The 25,098-nt window shown below is 41.6% G+C and overlaps 1 protein-coding gene across 1 annotated transcript in view; it reads left to right on the top strand.

Moving 5' to 3' along the window:
• Positions 1-25,098, top strand: part of VWA8 (von Willebrand factor A domain containing 8) — a 382,159-nt gene that overhangs the window by 240,801 nt on the left and 116,260 nt on the right. The window contains exons 35-37 of the mRNA XM_068984307.1: positions 4,302-4,497; positions 17,652-17,733; positions 24,120-24,321. Coding sequence (XP_068840408.1) covers positions 4,302-4,497; positions 17,652-17,733; positions 24,120-24,321 — 480 coding nt within the window. The remainder of the gene's footprint in view (positions 1-4,301; positions 4,498-17,651; positions 17,734-24,119; positions 24,322-25,098) is intronic.

Raw genomic sequence — 25,098 nt, 5'->3', positions numbered from 1 at the left:
AGATATCCGTAGTGGGGGAGGGAGGGACAACTGGTGATGGGAGTCAGGTCCCGCCAGGATGAAGATGGCTTCACCATGAAGGGGCAGGCTGGCGTGGAATGCGGGGGGCCCAGTAAGGCGAAGAGTTCATCAATGCATGAATGTAGCTCAGTGCGGGCTGTAAGGACCAAGCAGAGTGCAGGGGGGCATTTGCCTGGAAGAGGAAGTTAGTGGTGGAGATAGGAGCTAACTGTGTTAAAGATAATGAAGTCTAGGTTTCTCACTGTTTGAGAAGGGAGTTACAGATGCAGCAGGAAAGAAAACTAGAATGAATCCTGTAGTGGTTGGTTAGGAACTGGATGTATCTGAGTGGACTCATGGTTTTCAATGTGTTTTAAGTAGATATAAAAATAAAATTGGAAGTAAATATATATTTTTTAAATGGGCAAAAGACTTGAACAGACTCTTTACTACAGAGGATAAATGGATGGTAATTGAGTATATAAAAAGATGTTCATTAGTCATTAGGGAAATGCAAATTAAAACCACGATGAGATAGTACTACTACCCTACTGCCTATTAGAATAGCTAAAATTAAAAAAAAAAAATTAATACCCACAATACCAAGTACCAAGTATTATGCATAAGAAAGTCCCACTAACTCAGTGGTTAATTAGTCCCACTAAGTCAGTGATAAAGAATCCGCCTGCCGATGCAGGAGACGCTGGAAATGCAGGTTGGATCCCTGAGTTGGGAAGATACCCTGGAGAAGGAAATAGCAACCCACTCCAGTATTCTTGCCTGGAGAATCTGTGGACAGAGGAACCTGATGGGCTACAGTCTATGGGTTTGCAAAGAGTCAGACATCACTGAAGGACTAAGTGCCAGGATATACCAAGTACTGACAAGGATGCAGTGCAAATCAACTCTCTCTTTATGGAAGAGAAAGGGCAGACAGTAAGGCCTTTCCAGAGAAGAGCCAGAATAAAAGGCAGAGGCACTTGCCCTACTAAATTTCAAGGCTTATTATAAAACTTCAGTAACTAAGTAGTAGTGGCCATAGGAGTAGAAAAATACACAGTGGACCAGAATGCAAAGCCTAGACATAGATGGATCCATACATAGATGGAACTGATTTCCCATACCAGTGCTCATCAGTGGGCAAAGGCTAATGATATTTGGACAGTTACTCTCCATGGGCAGAAAAGGATGAGCATGGAGCACAGCCTCATACCACTTACAAAAATATTTCCTTAGGCATTAAGGAATTAAAAGGGAAAGGAAAAACCTCAAAATGTTTAGCAAATGCAGAGGAGAATATCTTTTAGAGTAGATAAGGATAAATATATGGTAAAAAACTTAAACTAAAGCAAGAGGGACTTGCCTGGTGGTCCAGTGATGAAGAATGCGCCTTGCAATGCAGTGGATGAGGGTTCGAGCCTTGGTCAGGGAATTAAGATCCCACATGCCTCAGAGCTATTGAGCCCATGAGCTCTTGAGCCTGTATACAACTTGAGAGTCCTTTAACCGCAGCAGAGGATCCTGAGTGGGACAATAAGACCTGACAAAGCCAAATGAATAGATACATTTTGAAAAAAATTAAGTAAAGCAAGAGAAAAAAATAATAAAAAAATTCCATGAGAGTGAATGTCTAGGAGAGATGAAAGAGACATGATTGGGAAGGGGGCCTCCAAGGGGCTTGAAAAATACTGATAATACTATTCCTTATGCCAGTTAGTAGATGCACTCAGCATTTTCCATTTAAAATAGTTATTTATTTACTTGTAGTTATTTAAATTAACTATACTGTTGTGCCGAAGTGACAAATAGTGACAAAAAGATTCAAGACATTAGATCTGGCAGAGTGCCTGAAGAACTATGGATGGAGGTTCAGGACATTGTCCATGAGGCAGTGATCAAGACCATCCCCAAGAAAAAGAAATGCAAAAAGGCAAAAGGGCTGTCTGAGGAGGCCTTACAAAAAGCTGAGAAAAGAAGAGAAGCAAAACACAAAGGAGAAAAGGAAAGAGATACCATCTGAATGCAGAGTTTCAAAGAATAGCAAGAAGAGACAACAAAGCCTTCCTCAGTGATCAATCCAAAGAAATAGAGGAAAACAATAGAATGGGAAAGACTAGAGATCTCTTCAAGAAAATTATACATACCAAGGGAACATTTCATGCAAAGATGGGCACAATAAAGGACAGAAATGGTATGGACCTAATAGAAGCAGGAGATATTAACAGGTGGCAAGAATACACAGAAGAACTATACAAAAAAGATCTTCATGACCCAGATAACCACGATGATGTGATCACTCACCTAGAGCCAGACATCCTGGAATACGAAGTCAAGTGAGACTTCCTTAGAAAGCATCGCTATGAACAAAGCTAGTGGAGGTGATGGAATTGCAGTTGAGCTACTTCAAATCCTCAAAGATGATGCTGTGAAAGTGCTGCACTCAATATGCCAGCAAATTTGGAAAACTCAGCAGTGGCCACAGGACGAGAAAAGGTCAGTTTTCATTCCAATCCCTAGAAAGGCAATCCCAAAGAATGCTCAGACTACCACACAGTTGCACTCATCTCACACGCTAGCAAAGTAATGCTCAAAATTCTCCAAGCCAGGCTTCAGCAATACGTGAACTGTGAACTTCCAGATGTTCAAGCTAGATTTAGAAAAGGCAGAGGAATCAGAGATCAAATTGCCAACATCTGTTGGTTCATTGAAAAAGTGACAAGAGTTCCAGGAAAACATCTACTTCTGCTTTATTGACTATACCACAGTTTGATCACAACAAACTGGAAAATTCTTCAAGAGATGGGAATACCAGACCACCTTACCTGCCTCCTGAGAAATCTGTATGCAGGTCAAGAAGCAAGAGTAAAAACTGGACATGGAACAACAGACTGGTTCCAAATTGGGAAAGAAGTACATCAAGGCCGTGTATTGTCACCCTGCTTATTTAACTTCTATGCAGAGTACATCATGAGGAATGCCGGGCTGGATGAAGCACAAGCTGGAATCAAGATTGCCGGGAGAAACATCAATAACCTCAGATACGCAGATGACACCACCCTTATGGCAGAAAGCAAAAAAGAACTAAAGAGCCTCTTGATGAAAGTGAAAGAGCAGAGTGAAAAAGTTGGCTTAATACTCAACATTCAAAAAACTAAGATCATCGCATCCAGTCCCATCACTTCATGGCAAATAGATAGGGAAACAATGGAAACAGTGAGAGACTTTATTTCTCTGGGCTCCAAAATCACTGCAGATGTTGACTGCAGACATGAAATTAAAAGACGCTTGGTCCTTGGAAGAAAAGTTGTGACCAACCTAGACAGCATATTAAAAAGCAGAGACATACTTTGCCAACAAAGGTCCATCTAGTCAAGGCTATGGTTTTTCCAGTGGTCATGTATGGATGTGAGAGTTAGGCCATAAAGAAAGCTGAGCACCGAAGAACTGATGCTTTTGAACTGTGGTGTTAGAGAAGACTCTTGAGAGTCCCTTGGACTGCAAGGAGATCCAACCAGTCAATCCTAAAGGAAATCAGTCCTAAATATTCATTGGAAAGACTGATGCTGAAGCTGAAACTCCAATACTTTGGCCACCTGATGCGAAGAACTGACTCACTGGAGAAGACCCTCATGCTGGGAAAGACTGAAGACAGGAAGAGAAGGGGACGACAGAGGATGAGATGGTTGGATGGCATCACTGACTCGATGAACATGAATTGAAGCAACTCCAGGAGCTGGTGATGGACAGGAAAGCCTGGCGTGCTGCACTTCACGGTGCAGTAGTTTAGTCGCAACTAAACAACTGAACTGAACTGATACTGTTGTGCTAAGTCCCTTCAGTCGTGTCCGACTCTTTGCGACCTTATGGACTGTAGCCCCCCAGGCTCCTCTGTCCATGGGATTCTCCAGGCAAGAATACTGAGGTGGGTTGTCATGCCCTCTTCCTGGTAATCTTCCTGACCTATGGATAGAATCCAAGTCTCTTATGTTGCCTGCATTGGCAGGCAGCTTCTTTACCACTAAGGCCACCTGGGAAGCCCAACTATACTCTTATATTCCCTCGTTTTAGTTATAATTAATTTCAAAATAAAAAATATGTTGTATACGTTACACTTGTCTGAAAATTATGATTATCAATAAAGGAACTATCTTCTGCATTAAGAAACGTTAAAGAATAATTTGATTTTCTTATGTTTGTGAAATATAAGTTTACCACTGGCATCTGTTTAAAGGACTGCACTGTAAAAGTTGTGAGTGTAGTTTATAGTACTTCAGTACTTGAATCTCTCTTTGTCCTTTTAGTCACCTAGTGAAGTTTATTCCTGGAAAAGGCCATCATCTTTGAGTAAATCAAGAGTCACTGATACAACTTTCTATGGAGGAAAGAAGAAAAGTGGAACCGCAAAACAGAGCAATTGTGTAACTCTTTTGGATACTAATCAGATAGTCAGGATTTTGCCCCCAGGAGAAGTCCCTCTAAAAGACGTCTACCCTAAAGGTAAGAGATTTAACAATTCCTAATTTATCACGTTAGTCAAAGGTAGGTTGGTTTTGATAGGAACATTTAATTTATCATTATCTTTCTTTACTTAAGAATAATCTAACAGTTTAGTAGCTAAAAAGGCTTGCATGTGCTCAGAACGTTTACACTAAACTTGTTACAGCGCATGATTGTACCCTCTGCTGTTGGAACTCACTGGCACTGCAGTCTATGCAGTAGCCTTACTTAGACCATGTTTTCACAGAGACTTAAAAGTTATTAGAACATAAGGTGCAGAAAGGTGGTGCTAGTGGTGAGGAGCGCATCTGCCAGTGCAGGAGATAGGAGAGGCACGGGTTGGATCCCTGGGTCTGGAAGATCGCCTGGAGGCGGGCATGGCAACCAGCTTCAGTATTCTTGCCTGGAGAATCCCATGGACAGAGGAGCCTGGCGGGCTACAGAGCATAGGGGTGAAAAGAGTCAGACACGACTGAAGTGTCTGAGCACGCACACACAAGGCATAGAGTATAGGGCCTGACTTTTGTGTGAAACTCCTGTGACTAAAGGCCAGTCTTATTCACTTTCCAGAGCTCTCAAAGTCAGCCTACTTTTCTTACTGCATAACATGTGCCAACTCCTGCACTGCTCAGTTTCCCTTGTAGAAATTCATTTGATCTTCAAAGTCCTGTTCTTTGTACTTTCAAATCTGTATGCCGAGAAACTGATACAGAGAGGTGACATAACTTGCTGAGGGTCACCCCATCAGTGGACAGCAGAGCCCAGAGTTGCACCAGCGTCTTCCAACCCAAGGCCATCACTGTTCTCACTGAACGACGCTGGCTTTCATTGTGAAGGATAGTCATGAATCTGGTTGATCATCGAGCCGCTGACTTTCATTTGCATCCTAGTGGCAGTAATATGCTGTCCTGTGTTTACATTCATTGTATTGGTGTGAATTTCATAAATATAACACTAAGCCTGCTGTGATAATCCATCTATTACTGGGTTCAAAAAGTCCTGGTTCTGTGATAATGATACAATTAGTTCTTTCCAAATAAATTGCTATTTCCTTAGAATGTTTTTTTATTAATGCACTGACAGTTGCTGTTCAGTGCAGTAGGAATATTCACAAGGTGATCTGTAAACACAGAGGAGAGACTTACAACCCAAGCTTGTGATTCTGAGCTGATTCTTGAAAGATGGAAGGGAATCAGTGAAGCAGTTGTTCCTGAAAGAGAGAGGTCCACACGAAAATGCAGAGGCATGACAGAGCACCACAGGAGCGACAAGAAATTCTGTACCAAAATTCAGTGCAGCTCGTCACCCAGAAACCTGGGGATCAGCCCTGATACTTCTCCCTCCTCCTCCACATTTATTGCATCATCAGTTGCCATCTCTTTCTGACACAACCTTTAAAGTGAAAGTGAAAGTCACTCAGTCGTGTCTGACCCTTTCGACCCCATGGACTATATACAGTCCATGGAATTCTCCAGGCCTGAACACTGGAGTGGGTAGCCTTTCCCTTCTCCAGAGGATTTCCCCAAACCAGGGATTGAACCCAGGTCGCCCGCATTGCAGACAGATTCTTTACCAGCTGAGCCACCAGGTAAGCTGATCTGATATCCAGCCCCTTCATCTACAGTTCTGTTGCCAACATCCAGTATCACCACCATTTTGCACTGTAACACTGCAGTAGCCTGATGACCAAATTCCCTCTTCCTTCTTCCCTTGCTCCCCCCCCCCCATTCCCCACACATCAAACAAAGTGTTGTTTTTAAAGTATTTTATTGTTCTCATTTGTTCTTATTAAGGTCCAGTTTCAGTTCAGTCAGTTCAGTCGCTCAGTCGTGTCTGACTCCTCGTGACCCCATGGACTGCAGCACACCAGGCCTCCCTGTCCATCACCAACTCCCGGAGCTTGCTCAAACTCATGTCCATTGAGTCGGTGATGCCATCCAACCATCTCATCCTCTGTTGTCCCCTTCTTCTCCTGCCTTCAATCTTTCCCAGCATCAGGGTCTTTTCCAGTGAGTCAGTTCTTTGCATCAGGTGGCCAAAGTATTGGAGTTTCAGCTTCAGCATCAGTCCTTCCAGTGAATATTCAGGGTTGATTTCCTTTAGGATGGACTGGCTTGATCTCCTTGCTGTCCAAGGGACTCTCAAGAGTTTTCTCCAACACTATAGTTCAAAAGCATCAATTTTTTGGCACTCAGCTTTCTTTATAGTCCAACTCTCACATCCATACATGACCACTGGAAAAACCATAGCCTTGACTAGATGGACGTTTGTTAGCAAAGTAATGTCTCTGCTTTTTAACATGCTGTCTATGTTGGTCATAACTTTCTTTCCAAGGAGTAAGTGTCTTAATTTCATGGCTGCAGTCACCATCTGCAGTGATTTTGGAGCCCAAAAAAATAAAGTCTGACACTGTTTCCACTGTTTCCCTATCTATTTCCCATGAAGTGATGGGACTGGATGCCATGATTTTAGTTTTCTGAATGTTGAGCTTTAAGCCAACTTTTTCACTCTCTTCTTTCACTTTCATCAAGAGGCTCTTTAATTCTTCTTCACTTTCTGCCATATGCTGTCTAGGTTGGTCATAACTTTTCTTCTAAGGAAGAAGCATCTTTTAATTTCATGTCTGCAGTCAACATCTGCAGTGATTTTGGAGCCCAAGAAAATAAAGTCTCTCACTCTTTCCATTGTTTCCCCATCTATCTGCCATGAAGTGATGGGACCAGATGCCATGATCTTAGTTTTCTGAATCTTGAGTATTAAGCCAACTTTTTCACTCTCCTCTTTCACTTTTATCAAAAGACTCTTTTGTTCTTTTTTGCTTTCTGCCATAAGGGTGGTGTCATCTGCGTATCTGAGGTTATTGATGTTTCTCCCGGCAGTCTTGCTTCCAGCTTGTGCTTCATCCAGCCCAGCGTTTCTAATCATGTACTCTGGGTATAAGTTAAATAAGCAGGGTGACAATATACAGCCTTGATATACTGTACTCCCCCTCCCAATTTGGAAGCAGTCCGTTGTTCCATGTCCAGTTCTAACTCTTGCTTCTTGACCTGCATACAGATTTCTCAGGAGGCAGGTAAGGTGGTCTGGTATTCCATCTCTTGAAGAATTTTCCACAGTTTGTTGTGATCAAACTGTGGCATAGTCGATAAAGCAGAAGTAAACATTTTTCTGGAACTCTGTTGCTTTTTTGATGATCCAATACATTTTGGCAATTTTATTTCTGGTTCCTCTGCCTTTTCTAAAACCAGCTTGAACATCACATACTGTTGAGGCCTGGCTTGGAGAATTTTGAGCATGACTTTGCTAGCGTGTGAGATGAGTGCAACTGAACATTCTTTGGCATTGTTTTTCTTTGGGATTGGAATGAAAACTGACCTTTTCCAGTCCTATGGCCACTGCTGAGGTTTCCAAATTTGTGGGCATATTGAGTGCAGCACTTTCACAGCATCATCTTTTAGGATTTGAAATAGCTCAACTGGAATACCATCACCTCCACTAGCTTTGTTCGTAGTGATGCTTCCTAAGGCCCACTTGACTTCACATTCCAGGATGTCTGGCTCTAGGTGAGTGATCACACCATCGTGGTTATCTGTGTCATGAAGATCTTTTTGTATAGTTCTTCTGTGTATTCTTGCCACCTCTTCTTAATATCTTCTGCTTCTGTTAGGTCCATACCATTTCTGTCCTTTATTGTGCCTATCTTTGCATGAAATGTTCCCTTGGTATCTCTAATATTGTGCCTATCTTTGCATGAAATGTTCCCTTGGTATCTCTAATTTTCTTGAAGAGATATCTAGTCTTTCCCATTCTATTGTTTTCCTCTATTTCTTGCATTGATTGCTGAGGAAGGCTTTCTTATCTCTCCTTGCTATTCTTTGGAACTCTGCATTCAAATGATCTTTCCTTTTCTCCTTTGCTTTTTGCTTCTCTTCTCTCAGCTTTTTTTTTTTCTCCCAGCTCTCTGTAAGGCCTCCTCAGACAGCCATTTTGCCTTTTTGCATTTCCTTTTCATGGGAATGGTCTTGATCCCTGCCTCCTGTACAGTGTTACATACCTCCATCCATAGTTCATCAGGCACTCTGTCTATCAGATCTAATCCTTTAAATCTATTTCTCACTTCCACTGTATAGTTATAAGGGGTTTGATTTAGGTCATACCTGAAAGATCTAATGATTTTCCCTACTTTCTTCAATTTAAGTGTGTATTTAGCAATAACGAATACGTGATCTGAGCCACAGTGAGCTCCCAGTCTTGTTTTTGCTGACTGTATAGAGCTTCTCCATCTTTGGTTGCGAAGAATATAATCAGTCTGATTTTGGTGTTGACCATCTGGTGCTGTAAGATCCAGTTTACAAACAGTGAATTTCACTGTTTTGGTGTATGGTGCTGTGAGCTTCACAAACACAGCCAGTTGTGTAGCCGTCACCATAACTGACAGTGAACCGCTCCATCTCCCCAAACCTCCCATATGCCACTCTGCCCCCAACCCCCCACTGATCTGGTTTTCTGCCCTTATTCACTTGCGTTTTTCAGAATGTCACATAAATGGAATCACACAGTATGTGGCACTTCGAGTCTGGTTTCTTTCACTCAATATTATATGTTTGCAAATCATTTATGTTGTATGTACCAGTTGTTTGCTCCTTTTTATTGCTGAATATCTCATTGTGATTTTAATCTGCATTTTCCCTAGTCCCACATGATGTTGAGCATCTTTTCATGTCTATCTTCTTTAGTGAAGTGTCTCTTCAGTTCCTTTGCCCACTTTCTGAACTGGGTTACTTGCTTTCTTTATAATGATTTCTTGAATACTTGGGTTTATATAGTCTAGATACAAGTCTAATATATCAGATACATGTTTTCTAAACATTTTCTCCCATTTTGGTGACAGGCCCAAATTTCCTGTTTTCTTTTAGAGATTTCATATTTCTAGATTTTACGCTTAGATTTATACTGCAGGTTAATGTTTTTAATTAATTTATTTTTAAATTTAATTAATTTTTAAATTTTCAAATTCTACAGAATTGTGTTGCTTTCTGTCAAACCTCAACATGAATCAGCCATAGGTATACATATGTCCCCTCCCTCTTGAACCTCCCTCTCATCTTCCTCCCTATCCCACCCCTCTAGGTTGATACAGAGCCCCTGTTTGAGTTCCCTGAGCCATACAGCAAATTCCCATTGGCTGTCTATTTTACATACGGTAATATAAGTTTCCATGTTACTCTCTCCATACATCTCACCCTCTCCTCCCCTCTCGCCATGCCCATAAGTCTATTCTCTATGTCTGTTTCTCCACTGCAGATAAATTCTTTGGTACCATCTTTCTAGATTCTGTATATATGCATTAGTATATGATCAAGTTAATTTTCTTTATGGTATAAGGTGTGGATTAAGGCTCATTGTTTTTCATGGAAATAGTCAATTTTTAACATCATTTACTGAAAAGACTATTCTTTTACCATTAAATTATCTTTGGAGCTCTGTGGAAAAGCAGCTGACCACATATGTGTGTTTCTTTCTGAGTTTGCGTTTGTATTCAGTTAATCTTTGTGTCTGTCCCCGCGTTAACACCATACTCTCTTATTACTTACTTCATAGTTTGTCTCAAAATCAGGTAGTAGAGATCCTTCAGTTTTGTTGGTGGGAATGTGAAGTGAAGTGAAGTCATTCAGCTGTGTCCAATCTTTGTGACCCCATGTACTGTAGCCCACCAGGCTCCTCCATCCATGGGATTTTCCAGGCAAGAGTACTGGAGTGGGTTGCCATTTCCCTCTCCAGGAGATCTTCCCAACCCAGGAATCAAACCGGGTCTCCCGCATTGCAGGCAGACGCTTTACTGTCTGATGCAAAATTACTAAGAGGGAATCAGAAGTAATGGAGTATTCTGACTAAATCAACCTAACAGGATCCCTGCTGCAGGCAGGCCAGGGTGATCAGACTTTATTTGGGAAATGGTAGAGGATTAGGAACTCTGCCAGATATCCAGGTTGAGGTTTCTGGTTAAGCTAACTGAACTTTATTCTTGCTAAAACTGGACAGTGCTCAGATGAACATAGAAGGCCAAAAGTGTGTACCTAATTGAGAGGAGGATTCAGAAAAGCCTGACTAGAGTTTGGTGTGGGGATGAGAAATTTTTCCCTTCTTCCCTTCAGGTTTTTTGATTGGTCTGATAACTAAACTGATGTAAGACAGGTTAACAGGAGGGGAAATAATGCATATGAATGGAAGTTCCATAGAGATTGTTGTTGTTGTTTAGTCGCTCACTCGTGTCCGACTCTTTACAACCCCCTGAACGGCAGCATGCCAGGCTGTCCTTCACTATCTCCTGGAATCTGCTCGAACTCATGTTCATTGAATCGATGATGCCATCTACTCATCTGATCCTCTGTCACCCCCTTCTCCTCCTGCCTTCAATCTTTTCCAGCATCAGGGTCTTTTCCAGTGAGTCGATTCTTCATATCAGGTGGCCAAAGTATTGGAGTTTCAGCTTCAGCATCAGTCCTTCCAGTGAATATTCAGGGTTGATTTCCTTTAGGATGGACTGGCTTGATCTCCTTGCTGTCCAAGGGACTCTCAAGAGTCTTCTCCAACACACAGTTCAAAAGCATCAGTTCACTGGCACTCAGCCTTCTTTATGGTCCAACTCTCACAGCCATACATGACTACTGGAAAAACCATGGCTCTGACAATATGGACCTTCATAAATATATGAAGACTCAAAGGGCATCAGGTATCACATAAATACACTGAGGGTTAGGAAATGGGGTGCTGGCAAGGGAAGTTGTTGTTTAGTCAGTGAGTTGTGTCAGATTCTTTTGTGACCCCGTGGACTGTAGCCTGCCCACCAGGCTCCTCTGTCCATGAGATTCTCTAGGCAAGAATACTGGAGTGGGTTGCCATTTCCTTCCCCAGGGGACCTTCCTGACCCAGGGATCAAACCTGGGTCTCCTACTTTGGCAGGTGGATTCTTTACCACTGAGCCACCAGGGACGCCCAGGCAGGGGAAGGGGGTGTGTGAAAAAGAGTTAAACTCTCATTGTACATGATGGGAAGTTGATGAATAATGCCTAAAAGTAAAACATCAAGACAGCACCAGAAGGATAAAGGTGAACACCAAAGAAACAGCTTTATCAAGTTGAAAGTATCTCTGGGAGTAGAAAGTGAGGTGTGAGAGGCGTGAAGCTGGGGCTGATGGTTTTTTCTTTCAGCCTCTTTGACTCCTTAATCTGTGAGCCTTTAGGTCTCTGATGATAATTCAAACTAATTTTTTCAAGTAAATACAGTCCAGCCACCTGATTAGTCAGGAATGCATGTGCATAAGCCTTTTATTAAATAAATCAGTAGAAGCTGTAAAGGCTACTCTCCTGGTGGCTTTGACGAAAAGGGTGTAACTTATGGTTGATGCAGATTGGCAGGGCCGGGGGCGGGGGGGTGCATTTAGTTCTTTCTTCCAATCGTTTTTCCTCTAGTTAAATGTTAGCTTCCCGCCCCCCTTTAAATCATAGGCTTCAGCTCTTTAAACACAAAGTAATGACTCTTAATTGAAAGCAATGCACTGTTGTTTGAACTTTGAATAAATTCAAAGATTTGGTATCACCCCGATTGCAGGGCACACATCAATCTTTGAATCTGTGAACACAGAAGTTCTTGAAACCTAGTCCAATAGGGAGCACATATACATCAAATTGCATTGCTCGAAGGAGTGAATTTTTTATATAATTTCATCTTCCTTCTGAAAATGCTCTTGGTTATTCTGCCCGACAGTTTTTCTCCCCACTCTGAACCTTGATGCTGTGCATCTAAGCTGTCCCCACTGTTTATGGGAACTGTGCTCTGAACACTGTGGCAATGACTTTCCTTTAATCTTTAGGGAACTAATCCCTAAATGTAATTTATACTTCTAAATCCACCTGGATTACAAACGTAATGGAAATTTACTTAACCTCCATCCTCTCTACAGTGTTCAAACATTTAAAATGGATAGACAAGGATTTGGCTAAGTTTGGAGGGAAATCTGGCCATGGTTTTTACTTCCTTAATTCAAACATATATTCTAAATGGATTTATTTTCAAATCCAAAAACTTCAGTTCTGATTATTTTTCAAGCCTTACCATTACCACCATCACTGTGCTAAGTCACATCAGTCGTGTCTAACTCTTTGGGACCCTATGGACGTAGCCTGCCAGGCTCCTCTGTCCATGGGAATGTCTAGGCAAGAATACTGGAGTGGGTTGCCATGCCCTCCTCCAGGGGATCGGGATCTTTCTGACCCAGCGAACCAGCATCTCTTATGATTCTTACATTGGCAGGCAGGTTCTTTACCACTAGTGCTACCTGGGAAGCAACCTACCACCACCCTTAAAGTCCTTTTTAGCCACAAATTGCCTTTTCTGATGCATGAAAATACTTCTTAGCATGAAGAGTAAAATTCTTGCTTTCTCCTCCTTGAAACAGACCGAGCCACTATTGGATTTTCTCATCCTCTTTATGCCATGGAATTAACTTGCACAGTGGGGGAAGAAAAAAAAAAGCTGTAGGAAAAATGATATTTAAAATAAGTTGGCTTACTTTGCTTTCAGGGGAAGCCTAAAAGCAGTGCTGGTGGTAGCGCAGCTTAATACTACTACTTATGAAAAAGGGCGCATGTAAGTGGCCGGCCAAACGTAACTGATTAGCTAGGCAGAGCTAGTCATCCTAACCACTTCAATAACTGGTCATTTCTGGCAAAGAACCCAGGGTCTATAAATAATTCAACCCACTTCAGTTAGGTCCTAGAGGCAGGAACTGTCAAAAATGATATATGGTGCAAAACTTCGGCCAAGACTGACCTTATATCCCAGGCAGCGTTTCCAGTGCCCAGCAGTGCGTGACTCATGATAAGCATGCTGGGTTTATATGAATGGCTATCTGGGTATGGCCAATTCAGCCGGGTGGTCCGGTTACCACAGTAACTGGCTTTCTTTACCCCCTGCTGTCCCTGGACACTACCTTCCTTTCCTCCTGCCCCTTTATGCCCCCTAGGACCACTTCTTGCCTAGATCCACAGCTCACACAGGACCACAGGGCTATGCTTCCCATCCTGGAATCCTTCCCAAGTTCCTAAAGGCTCACGATATTTTTTTTTTTTTGCTTTTATTTATTTTTAATTGGAGGATAATCACGTTACAATATTGTGTTGGTTTCTGCCATACATCAACGTGAATCAGCCATAGGTATACATGTGTCCCCTTCCTCTTGAACCTCCCTCCCACCCCATCCCACTCCTCTATTTCTCAACGAAAAGAAAAAAGGGCACTTTCTTCTTTATGCTGTGGGCTCCTCAGACAAGTCAAGAACCATGCACGTCTTTTTCCTCTCTTCCTCAGTGCTTCATGTAGAGATGCTCAACCATGTTTGTTGAATAAATAAGAGAGAAGTTGAGGTTGTCAGGTGGCCATCTTGAAAACCTTCAGTTGCGAACAGGAAATCCAAATGCCAAGTTTCTTATTTTTTTTGGTAAACTACATTGGATAAATTCAATGTGAACATTCTAGGTTTCTCATTCTAATCAGAAATGTTAATGAGATAATGGAAAAAAGATAGTATCTTCAATAAGTGATGCTGGGAAAACTGGACAACTACATGTAAAAGAATGAAATTAGAACATTTCCTAACACCACACACAAAGATAAACTCAAAATGGATTAAAGACCTAAATGTAAGACTCCTAGAGGGAAGCATAGACAGAACACTCTTTGACATAAATCACAGCAAGATCCTCTATGACCCACCTGCTAGAGTAATGGAAATAAAAATAAACAAATGGGACCTAATTAAACTTAAAAGCTTTTGCACAATGTAGGAAACTATAAACAAGGTGAAAAGACAACCCTCAGAATGGGAGAAAATAATAGCAAATGGAACAACTGACAAAGGATTAATCTCCAAAATATACAAACAGCTCATGCAGCTCAATACAAGAGAAACAACCCAATCAAAAAGTGAGCGTAAGACCTAAACAGACAGTTCTCCAAAGAAGACATAAAGATGGCTAGTAAACGCAGGAAAAGACACTCAACATCACTCATTATTAGAGAACTGCAAATCAAAACTACAATGAGGTATCACCTCACACTGGTTAGAATGGCCACCATCAAAAAACTCTATAGACAATAAATCCTGGAGAGGGTATGGGGAAGAGAACCCTCTTGCACTGTTGGTGGGAATGTAAATTGATTCAGCCACCATGAAAAACAGTGTGGAAATTCCTTAAAACATTAGGAATAAAAGTACCATGTGACCAACAGTCCCACTCTTGTTCGTATACCCTGAGGAAACCATAATTGAAAAAGACAGATAGACCTCAGTGCTCATCGTAGCACTACTTACAATAGCTGGGACGTGGAAGCCGCCTGGATGTCCACTGACAGATGAATGGGTAAAGAAGGTGCGGTACATACATACAGCAGAAAATGTGTGACTCAGCTGCAGAAAGGGATGCATTTGAGTCCATTCTAATGAAGTGGGTGAAACCCAAAGTTTATCATACAGAGTGAAGTAAGTCTGAAAGAGAAAAATACTGTATATTAGCACATATATCAGAGAAGGCAATGGCACCCCACTCCAGTACTCTTGCCTGGAAAATCCCATGGACAGAGGAGCCTGGAAGGCCGCAGTCCATGGGGTCGCTGAGGGTCAGACACAACTGAGTGACTTCACTGTCACGCATTGGAGAAGGAAATGGCAACCCACTCCAGTGTTCTTGCCTGGAGAATCCCAGGGACGTGGGAGCCTGGTGGGCTGCCGTCTATGGGGTCACACAGAGTCGAACACGACTGAAGCGACTTAGCAGCAGCAGTAGCAGCACATATATATGAAATCTAGAAGGATGGTACTGATGAACCTATTTGCAGGGCGGCAATGGAGATGCCGACAAGATACATAAAGACTTGTGGACACAGTGGGGGAAGGAGAGGGTGGGATGAATTGGGAGAGTAGCCCTGAAGTGTACATTGCTGCTAAGTCACTTCAGCCGTGTCCGACTCTGTGAGACCCCATAGACTTCAGCCCACCAGGCTCCGCCATCCCTCGGATTCTCCAGGCAAGAACACTGGAGTGGGCTGCCATTTCCTTCTCCAGTGCATGAAACTGAAAAGTGAAAATGAAGTCGTTCAGTCGTGCTTGACTCTTCACAACCCCATGGACTGCAGTCTACCAGGCTCCCTGTCCATGGATTCTCCAGGCAAGAGTACTGGAGTGGGGTGCCATTGCCTTCTCTGGAAGTGTACATTACCATATGGAAAATAGATGACCAGTGGGCATTTGCTGCGTGACACAGGGACCCCAAATGCAGAGCTCCGTGACAACCTGGGGGTGGGGTGGGAGGTGGGAGGGGGGTTCAATAGGGAGAGGACATAGGTATATCTATGGCTGATTCATACTGATATATGGCAGAAACCAAAATAATATTATAAAGCAATAATTCTTCAATTAAAAATAAATTAAAATTTTTTAAAGAAGGGTAGACACATAAACAAGTATCTTTGAAGTACCCTTAAAGTTGGCTGGACTTATAGCTGACTTTGCATAGTAGAGAGAGAAAACTTTGTTACAATATGAAAAAAAAAAAGAAATTGTAATAGGAGATAGACAGCAGACAGAAATCTTTAAGAGTATGGTTTCTTTGTAGGTTTGTGTTTTTTTTTTTTTAAGAGACATTAGAGGCCAAGATTTTGTAAAAATAAGGCTATTTTAAAATTGTTGCCCTGTGATCAGCTCAGGTAGAAGCTGTGTGGAGTAGTGGGCAGAGCAGAGATTTTAAAGCCAGAAGGAAGGCCTGATTTTGAAAGTTTTCTCTATCACTCTCCAGGTCCATTATTATACCACCTTTGTAAGTCTCTGCTTTCTCATCTCTCAAACAGATTCCAAGGCCTTTGTAGTTGTCAGTGTTAAAAACACTATCTATAAGTCCCAAACAGGGACTTCCCTGGTGGTCCACTGGTTAACATTCTGAGCTTCCAATGTCAGAAACTGGGATCCCACGTGCTGCGTGGTGCAGCCAAAAAAATAATGGCGATTAATAGGACTTCCCAGGTGGTGCAGCGGTAAAGAATCCACCTGCCAAAGCAGGAGATGCAAAAGATGTGGATTTGATCCCTGGGTCAGGAAGATTCCCTGGAGTAGGAAATGGCAGCCCGCTCCAGTATTCTTGCCTGGAAAATCCCATGGAAGAGGCGCCTGGTGGGTTACGGGGTCGCAAAGAGTCAGACACGACTGGGCACCTGAGCACAGCAGCACAGCACACAATTAATGAAAAACAAAAAAGCAGGATTCCTGACACAGTGCTGGTAACTGGTGATGATGAGGGTGACAGTGGTACTCAGGGATTTGGGGGAAAAGTCAGTAAACTCCCAGAATTTCCTGGGAAACAACTACAATTGGAGTTGGGCAGTCTGGCCCCCATATCACATTATCTTCTCCTTCCCCGCCCTTTCACATTCTTCATGACCCAGAGTCCTTGCCCCACTGCCCCGATCCTCACCTCACTTCTTCCTGTCTTGAGGGCTCCTAATAATAACAGCCACTGTGGAGCAACTACTAATTGTGTGCAAATAATGTTTATGATTCTCAGATGCTCTTCTTATCCTCATTTTGCAAATGATGAAAGCAGGTCTCAGAGAGAGAACTAACTTGGCCATAGTAAATCATAGTTAGGAAATTTCAAGCCACGATTGTCTACCAGGCCACTCCAGTTTCAAGTAGGTGCTGAGTCCACTGTGTTATACCGTCACTGTTGTAACTTCCTAGGAAGGAAAAAGAATTCCAGCGATGAAATATTTTCGGATAAACTCTTAAGTGCTAAAACACTGACCCATCTTGAGAAGCTATTAATATCAAAGAAAGGGAAAGGAACTCAGATAATTCTCTGACACTAAAGAATCACAGCGTAACATGCATCTATCTGACAGTCTCTGTGTTTTCCTGACGAAAGTATAACTGAGCGTCTAACCTCAGGACTGGCATTGGTCCGCCCGTGAAGTGGGTCCCAGGGTTCTGTTCTAGGCGAGTGATCATTTCATTCCACTTTAAGCAGCATCTGTGCTTTATCTGGGTCCTGTTTTTGTATCAGGCAGTAATTTAACACTTGTCTTGTGTCTTGACTTCTTTGCAGATGTTACCCCTCCACAGACAGCTGGGTATATAGAAGTTACTGATCTCCAGTCCAAGAGACTTCGATACATCCCAATTCCCGGGTAATCCATTTTCACTTTCATTCTTAACTTGTATGTCAGATTAAAAAAAAAAAAAAAGTGAATTCTTATCAAGTACCCTGAATAAATGTGTGCTTTTTGCTTCCTTAAATAGCAAGCTCTTTTTCTTTCTTTCATATATATATATATTACAGTTTGTTTTTATCTTGCTGCTCTGCCATTTTTATTTGAACATTGGAAAAATGTTCAAATGTTACCTAGTTTAAGTCTTAACAGCCTTCAAGTGTTCGTTTTTTTTTTAATCTATCCTTGTGATAAAACTCTTTGAAATAGCATTTTTATCACTGAAAAATTTTCATATTTATTAACTTCATACACTAGTTTTCTGAGGTAAATGTATTCAAGATGTCAAAGGAATTTAAATCTCATTTATTTAATATTGCTTTTAAAGATATAACTGTGTGTCTACAGTCATGAAGGCCATACAATAGTCAAAGGAGTCTAGAGATTTGGAATAGATTTATTGCCAGCGGTTTATTGCTGTTCAGCAGTGGAAGCAAAGCGTTCAAACTAGTTAGACTCAGGGCATATATAAAAAGAGGACCAATGATATGCCATCTCTTCCTTGAAAACACCTCTGTCCCCACCTCCAGCCCATCCCTTTCTGGATGCATCCACGCCTGCCCTCCCTTTTCCTCAAGCTCGGTGTGCACCTGCTTCTGTATAGATTGATGTCACATGCCCCTCACATGTCCTTCCTTACAAAGAACCAAGGCCTCAGGACACAGGGGTTAAAGCCTCACCCGGGGTCCCGGGCAGAGGAGCCTGGGGAGCCTTCCACTCTCAGAGCAAGGGCAGCGATGCTTGTCTGTCCCCAGAAGCCTTCCGTGCTTCCAAAGAACATCGCTCAGTACCACAATACAAAATAAGTCAAAAACACCATTTCATCTCTTAGGACCCTTTATTTAGCCAGGTTCAAGAAATGTGAATAATGAAATCATTTTTCAAAGAAATAGATTTATTTACTTGTCCTAATGTGTACAAGAATGTCTTTCTGGAGCATCTCAATGTGTCAATTTAATGAAAAATGGTTTTTAGTCATTTGGGGAAATTTCTTATTCCATTGTATGTTCATTAAAATATACTATCAGCTCAAGTAACAAAATCAAAGAACAACTTTTTTTTTTACACATTTAAAGTACAATAATTATTTTTCAGTATTCCTCTTCATTTCTTCCCTAGCCCTAACTTTATATTTTAGTGTTTTTCTCTGTTAACTTTCTGTATGAACCATATGTTATACCTACATAGAAATAAGACCTGGAAGTACAGCTATATATATACATACAGCCAGTGCCAGCTGGTCACCATGCTTCATTCACTTAGTGGTGCACTGTCCAATAGAAATAGAATGTGAGCCATATATGTAATTTTATGTTCTTAGTGGCCAAAGTGCACAAAGAAACCAGTGAAATACCGTTAATAGTATTTTGTTACCATTATAAACTACTACTATTTTGACACATATTTAATATAAAAATTTTAATAATATTTTGCATTCCTTTTTTCTCCTTAGTCTTTGAAACCCGGTATATATTTTACATTTACAGAACATCTCAATTTGAACTCGCCTTATTTCAAGTGCCACGTGTTTTTGTAGAGTCTGTTCATTGTCAGTATATCCTGAGTTTCTCTCAAGATTAACTACTGCCATTTTTGGTGTATATGTAATCCAAGGGAACAGCCCCATCTGGGTTGCAGTTTGGTTGCTGGTTGCTTAAATTTAGTATTCTGTTAGATAGCAGGAATTTTCCATTTGATGGCTAACTTCAAATAATAGAGAACAGTAAAACTATATGTAACTGTACGGCCAAAAGGAATATATCACTTTTGCTCTCAGTACAATTTAAGTGTTAGTCCTGAGACTTTTGTTGCATTTGTAAAAGCGTACTACTTAGCACTAATATGCGGGTGTACGTAAATCTGGACTTCACTCTTCTGTAACTCTCTGTGTTCTTTAAAGACTCTGATATCATAGGTAAGAGGAATGTGCTTTTTTTTTTAAATGTACAGAAGAGATTCTAGATGTAGTGCACATGCTGTAGTGAATAAGTGATTCCTTCAGCAGTTGTTTTTGGCATATTGAAGAGATTGCTCTGGTAAACTTAAAGTTTCATGCCAGAGAGTTAAGTGTGGAACCAGTAGGTGCCATGCTCAATAGAATCATACGTCTTGAGCATTTGTGGCAGATTTACTCACATCATAAGTGATTAAATTTCATTATTCTTGAATGGCCTTTAACTTTACCATCTGTACCTAGTTTTTTTCCTAAGGCAAGTATTTTTTGAGGGAGCACCATGAGATGAATCCTCTATTATATCAAAAGTTGCCTTGAGTCCTTTTAGTACTGTGAAGTATTGGGTTGGCCAAAAAGTTCATTTGAGTTGTTTATAAGAGGTAATGGAAACTATAAGCAAGGTGAAAAGACAGCCTTCAGAATGGGAGAAAACGAAACAACTGACAAAGAATTAATGTCAAAAATATACAAGCAACTCCTGTGGCTTAATTCCAGAAAAATAAATGACCCAATCAAAAAATGGGCCAAAGAACTGAACAGACATCTCTCCAAAAAAGACATACAGATGGCTAACAAACACATGAAAAGAGGCTCAACCTCACTCATTATCAGAGAAATGCAAATCAAAACCACAATGCGGTACCGTTTTACGCCAGTCAGAATGGCTGCTATCCAAAAGTCTACAAGCAATAAATCCTGGAGAGGGTGTGGAAAAGGGAACAACCCTCTGACACTGTTGGTGGGAATGCAGACTAGTACAGCCACGATGGAGAACAGTGTGGAGATTCCTTAAAAAACTGGAAAGAGAACTGCCATATGACCCAGCCATCCCACTGCTGGGCATGCACACCAAGGAAATCAGAATCGAAAGAGACATATGTACCCCAGTGTTCATCACAGCACTGTTTATAATAAATAGCCAGGACATGGAAGCAACCTAGATGCCCATCAGCAGATGAATGGATAAGAGAGCTGTGGTACATATATACAGTGGAGTATTACTCAGCCATTAAAAAGAATACATTTGAATCAGTTCTAATGAGGTGGATGAAACTGGAGCCTATTATACAGAGTGAAGTAAGCCAGAAAGAAAAATACCAATACAGTATACTAAAGCATGTATATGGAATTTAGAAAGATGGTAACGATAACCCTGTATGCAAGACAGCAAAAGAGACCCAGATGTATAGAACAGTCTTTTGGACTCTGTGGGAGAGGGCAAGGGTGGGATGATTTGGGAGAATCACATTGAAACATGTATATTATCATATGTGAAACGGATCACCAGTCCAGGTTTGATGCATGAAACAGGGTGCTCGGGACTGGTGCACTGGGATGACCCAGAGGGGTGGGATGGGGAGGGATGTGGGAGGGGGGTTCAGGATGGGGAACAGATGTACACCCATGGCAGATTTGTGTTGAAGTATGGCAAAACCAATACAATATTGTAAAGTAATTAGCCTCCAATTAAAATAAATAAATTTATATTTAAAAAAAAAGAAACAGAAACCAAAACAACTAGGAGTAAATATAGGTCAGGATTCTCAAGCTTGGTATTATTCATGGAAATGCAAATTAAAGCAACAAATGCACATATTTCAGTTATCAATTTTGAAAAATAAAACTACAATTGCATTTAATGCTGAAAGAAAAAAAAGATGTAATGGAAAAACCTGAACAAACTTTTTGGCCCACCCTACAACTCTGAAACACTTGGTTCCATCCTACTTTTGTTATTCTCTTTATATAAACACTCTCTGAGCTATTTCAAATCCTGAAAGATGATGCTGTGAAAGTGCTGCACTCAATATGCCAGCAAATTTGGAAAACTCAGCAGTGGCCACAGGATGGGAAAAGGTCAGTTTTCATTCCAATCCCAAAGAAAGGCAATGCCAAAGAATGCTCAAACTACCACACAATTGGCACTCATCTCACACACTAGGAAAGTAATGCTCAAAATTCTCCAAGCCAGGTTTCAGCAATACGTGAACTGTGAACTTCCAGATGTTTAAGCTGGTTTTCAAAAAGGCAAAAGAACCAGAGATCAAATTTCCAACATCCACTGGATCATCAAAAAAGCAAGAGAGTTCCAGAAAAACATCTGCTTTATTGACTATGCCAAAGCCTTTGACTGTGTGGATCACAATAAACTGTGGAAAATTCTGAGAGAGATGGGAATACCAGACCACCTGACCTGCCTCTTGAGAAATCTGTATGCAGGTCAGGAAGCAACAGTTAGAACTGGACATGGAACAACAGACTGGTTCCAAATAGGAAAAGGAGTCCGTCAAGGCTGTATATTGTCACCCTGCTTATTTAACTTATATGCAGAGTACATCATGAGAAACACTGGGCTGGAAGAAGCACAAGCTGGAATCAAGATTGCTGGGAAAAGTACCAATAACCTCAGATATGCAGATGACACCACCGTTATGGCAGAAAGTGAAGAGGAACTAAAAAGCCTCTTGATGAAAGTGAAAGAAGAGAGTGAAAAAGTTGGCTTAAAGCTCAACATTCAGAAAACGAAGATCATGGCATCTGGTCCCATCACTTCATGGGAAATAGATGGGGAAACAGTGGAAACAGTGTCAGACTTTATTTTTTGGGGCTCCAAAATCACTGCAGATGGTGACTGCAGCCATGAAATTCAAAGATGTTTACTCCTTGGAAGAAAAGTTATGACCAACCTAGATAGCATATTCAAAAGCAGAGACATTACTTTGCCAACAAAGGTCCATCTAGTTAAGGCTATGGTTTTTCCAGTCATGTATGGATGTGAGAGTTGGACTGTGAAGAAAGCTGAGCGCCGAAGAATTGATGCTTTTGAACTGTGGTGTTGGAGAAGACTCTTGAGAGTCAACCAGTCCATTCTAAAGGAGATCAGCCCTGAGTGTTCTTTGGAAGGAATGATGCTAAAGCTGAAACTCCAGTACTTTGGCCACCTCATGCGAAGAGTTGACTCATTGGAAAAGCCTCTGATGCTGGGAGAGATTGGGGGCAGGAGAAGGGGCCGACAGAGGATGAGATGGCTGGATGGCATCACCGACTCGATGACATGAGTTTGAGTGAACTCCAGGAGTTGGTGATGGACAGGAAGGCCTGGCGTGCTGCAATTCATGGGGTCGCAAAGAGTTGGACACGACGGAGCAACTGAACTGAACTGAACTGAAGATTTCCATATCTCAGAGTAGCTGGCGTTGTCACTCTGTGTTTAGTATCCACGGAAGCTGACTGATAAAAAGATTAAAGTAGTCTTGATTTCTTCAGTATAAAAATTTACCTACTATATAGTAGTTTTGTGGTTTCTGCAAATCTACCTTGATACTTTATTGTTTTAATTATCTGATCAGACCATCTCTTTAGACCATTTATTTTATAGGGAAAATACCAGTTAGAAAGCCAACAGTGGTAATTAGAATTTCTAATCTGTGTTTCTTTTGTATAGTGAGAGCCATACTCAGATAAAGGAAGTGTGCTGTTGACTCTTACAGGCAAAGCTGCATTCCTTGAATTGACTGTATATATTAGAAATATGTATATGCATGAAACATATAAAAAACATAAATTCTTTATTATAAATCCATATAACCGTCTAACTTAGAAAAGGCAAAATGTCAAAAAAATGCAGTTAAAACACATAAACAAGACTTGAGTTTCAGCATAGACCTTAGACCCCTGGGAAGTGAGTCAGCTCTGCAGGAGTCTGAGGTGTGAGTTGGTTTAGAGTTCCTTTCTTCCTGACAGTGAATGCAAATGTCATCCAGGATCTACAGATGCAAGATCCCTAAACTGGGCTTTCCTGATAGCCCGCTGGTTGAGAATCCGCCTGCCAGTGCAGGGGACACAGGTTCTATCCCCAGTCCGGGAAGATCCCACATGCCAAGGGGCAGCTAAGCTCACGCACTCAAGAGCCTGCACTCCACAAGCAGAGAAGCCACTGCAATGAGAAGCCCATGTACCTCAACTAGAGAGTAGCCCCCGCTTGCTGCAAACAGAGAAGGCCCACGCAAAGCGAGAAGAAAATAAAAAATTTTTAAAAGAATATGTAAATAACCAGTAAATAACTAGATATTTTTTTCCTTCCAGATGAATCTGTTGGTCCCTTAGTTTTACAGCAAATTCACTCATATGTATATATATGTATGTATATGTTATACGGATATATATCCTCTTTCAGATCCTTTTCCATTATGGGTTATTATAAGACACTGAGTGTGATTCGTTGCGCTGTGTACAGCAGGTTCTTGTTGCGTAACTATGAGAATTCTTTACAGCAAGTTGAACGTAAGTCGAGCTGAACTGGCGTCATTCCCTGGGCTTCAATCAGTTGAACACCGTGATTCTTTTTCAGGTCAGACTCTCTCTCACCGTATACCACATGGCTGTCTACTATCTCGGACACAGACGCGCTGCTAGCCAAGTGGGGCAGAGGTGGCGTTGTCACTGTTGATATGGGAGGCCGTGTCCGGCTTTGGGAAACTGGCCTTGAGCACCTGCAGCGGTCACTCATGGAATGGAGAAACATGATTGGAGAAGGTGATAGACACATGCAGGTACTGCTTGAATTGGCCTTACCTCTTACGGGCGCACATTAAGTTATCAATTATTTGCAGATGCCACAGTCATAGAAGCTTCTGGCCCAGAGACTCAAAGGTAGTTTGCTAAAACAGCTAAAATAATGTGGGGACTCAGGAAAAGACAAATCTATCCTTTGACATAGTGAAAAAGTAAAAATGTGCCTTTTTTGTCTGTCAGTGCTTAAATATATAGGTTCCTCACCTCATAACATGCAAATGTAATCATCAGCTTTTATTTCTTAACCTGAAGCATTAATCAGTTTCCAGCTCCACCTTTGTATCCGTTCTCACTTCTGCCATTGTCGTCAGCATCTCCCCATGCTACCAAGGAAACAGAAATCCTGAGCATCTAAACGCAGCTCATTATGATAAGGCCAAAACCTTTAGACTAGAGAAGATAAGCAGAATTATGCATCCATAGAGGTGTGCTTTTACCAGCTCCCTTATTTCCAGAGAATGGAAGTTTAGCAGTCGTGATAAGTAGACTCAAATCTGCACCAGAAGGAAATATGGGAACAGGTCACCAAAGAGGGGGAGAAGGCAGTGGCACCCCACTCCAGTACCCCTGCCTGGAAAATCCCATGGACAGGGGAGCCTGGTGGGCTACAGTCCATAGGGTTGCTAGGAGTCGGACACAACTGAGCAACTTCACTTTCACTTTTCACTGTCATGCATTGGAGAAGGAAATGGCAACCCACTCCAGTGTTCTTGCCTGGAGAATCCCAGGGATGGGGGAGTCTGGTGAGCTGCCGT

The sequence above is a fragment of the Capricornis sumatraensis genome, chromosome 12, assembly GCF_032405125.1.
Source record: "Capricornis sumatraensis isolate serow.1 chromosome 12, serow.2, whole genome shotgun sequence".
In the NCBI taxonomy this organism is placed as follows: Eukaryota; Metazoa; Chordata; class Mammalia; order Artiodactyla; family Bovidae; genus Capricornis; species Capricornis sumatraensis.
This window is presented reverse-complemented; position numbering and strand designations above follow the sequence as displayed.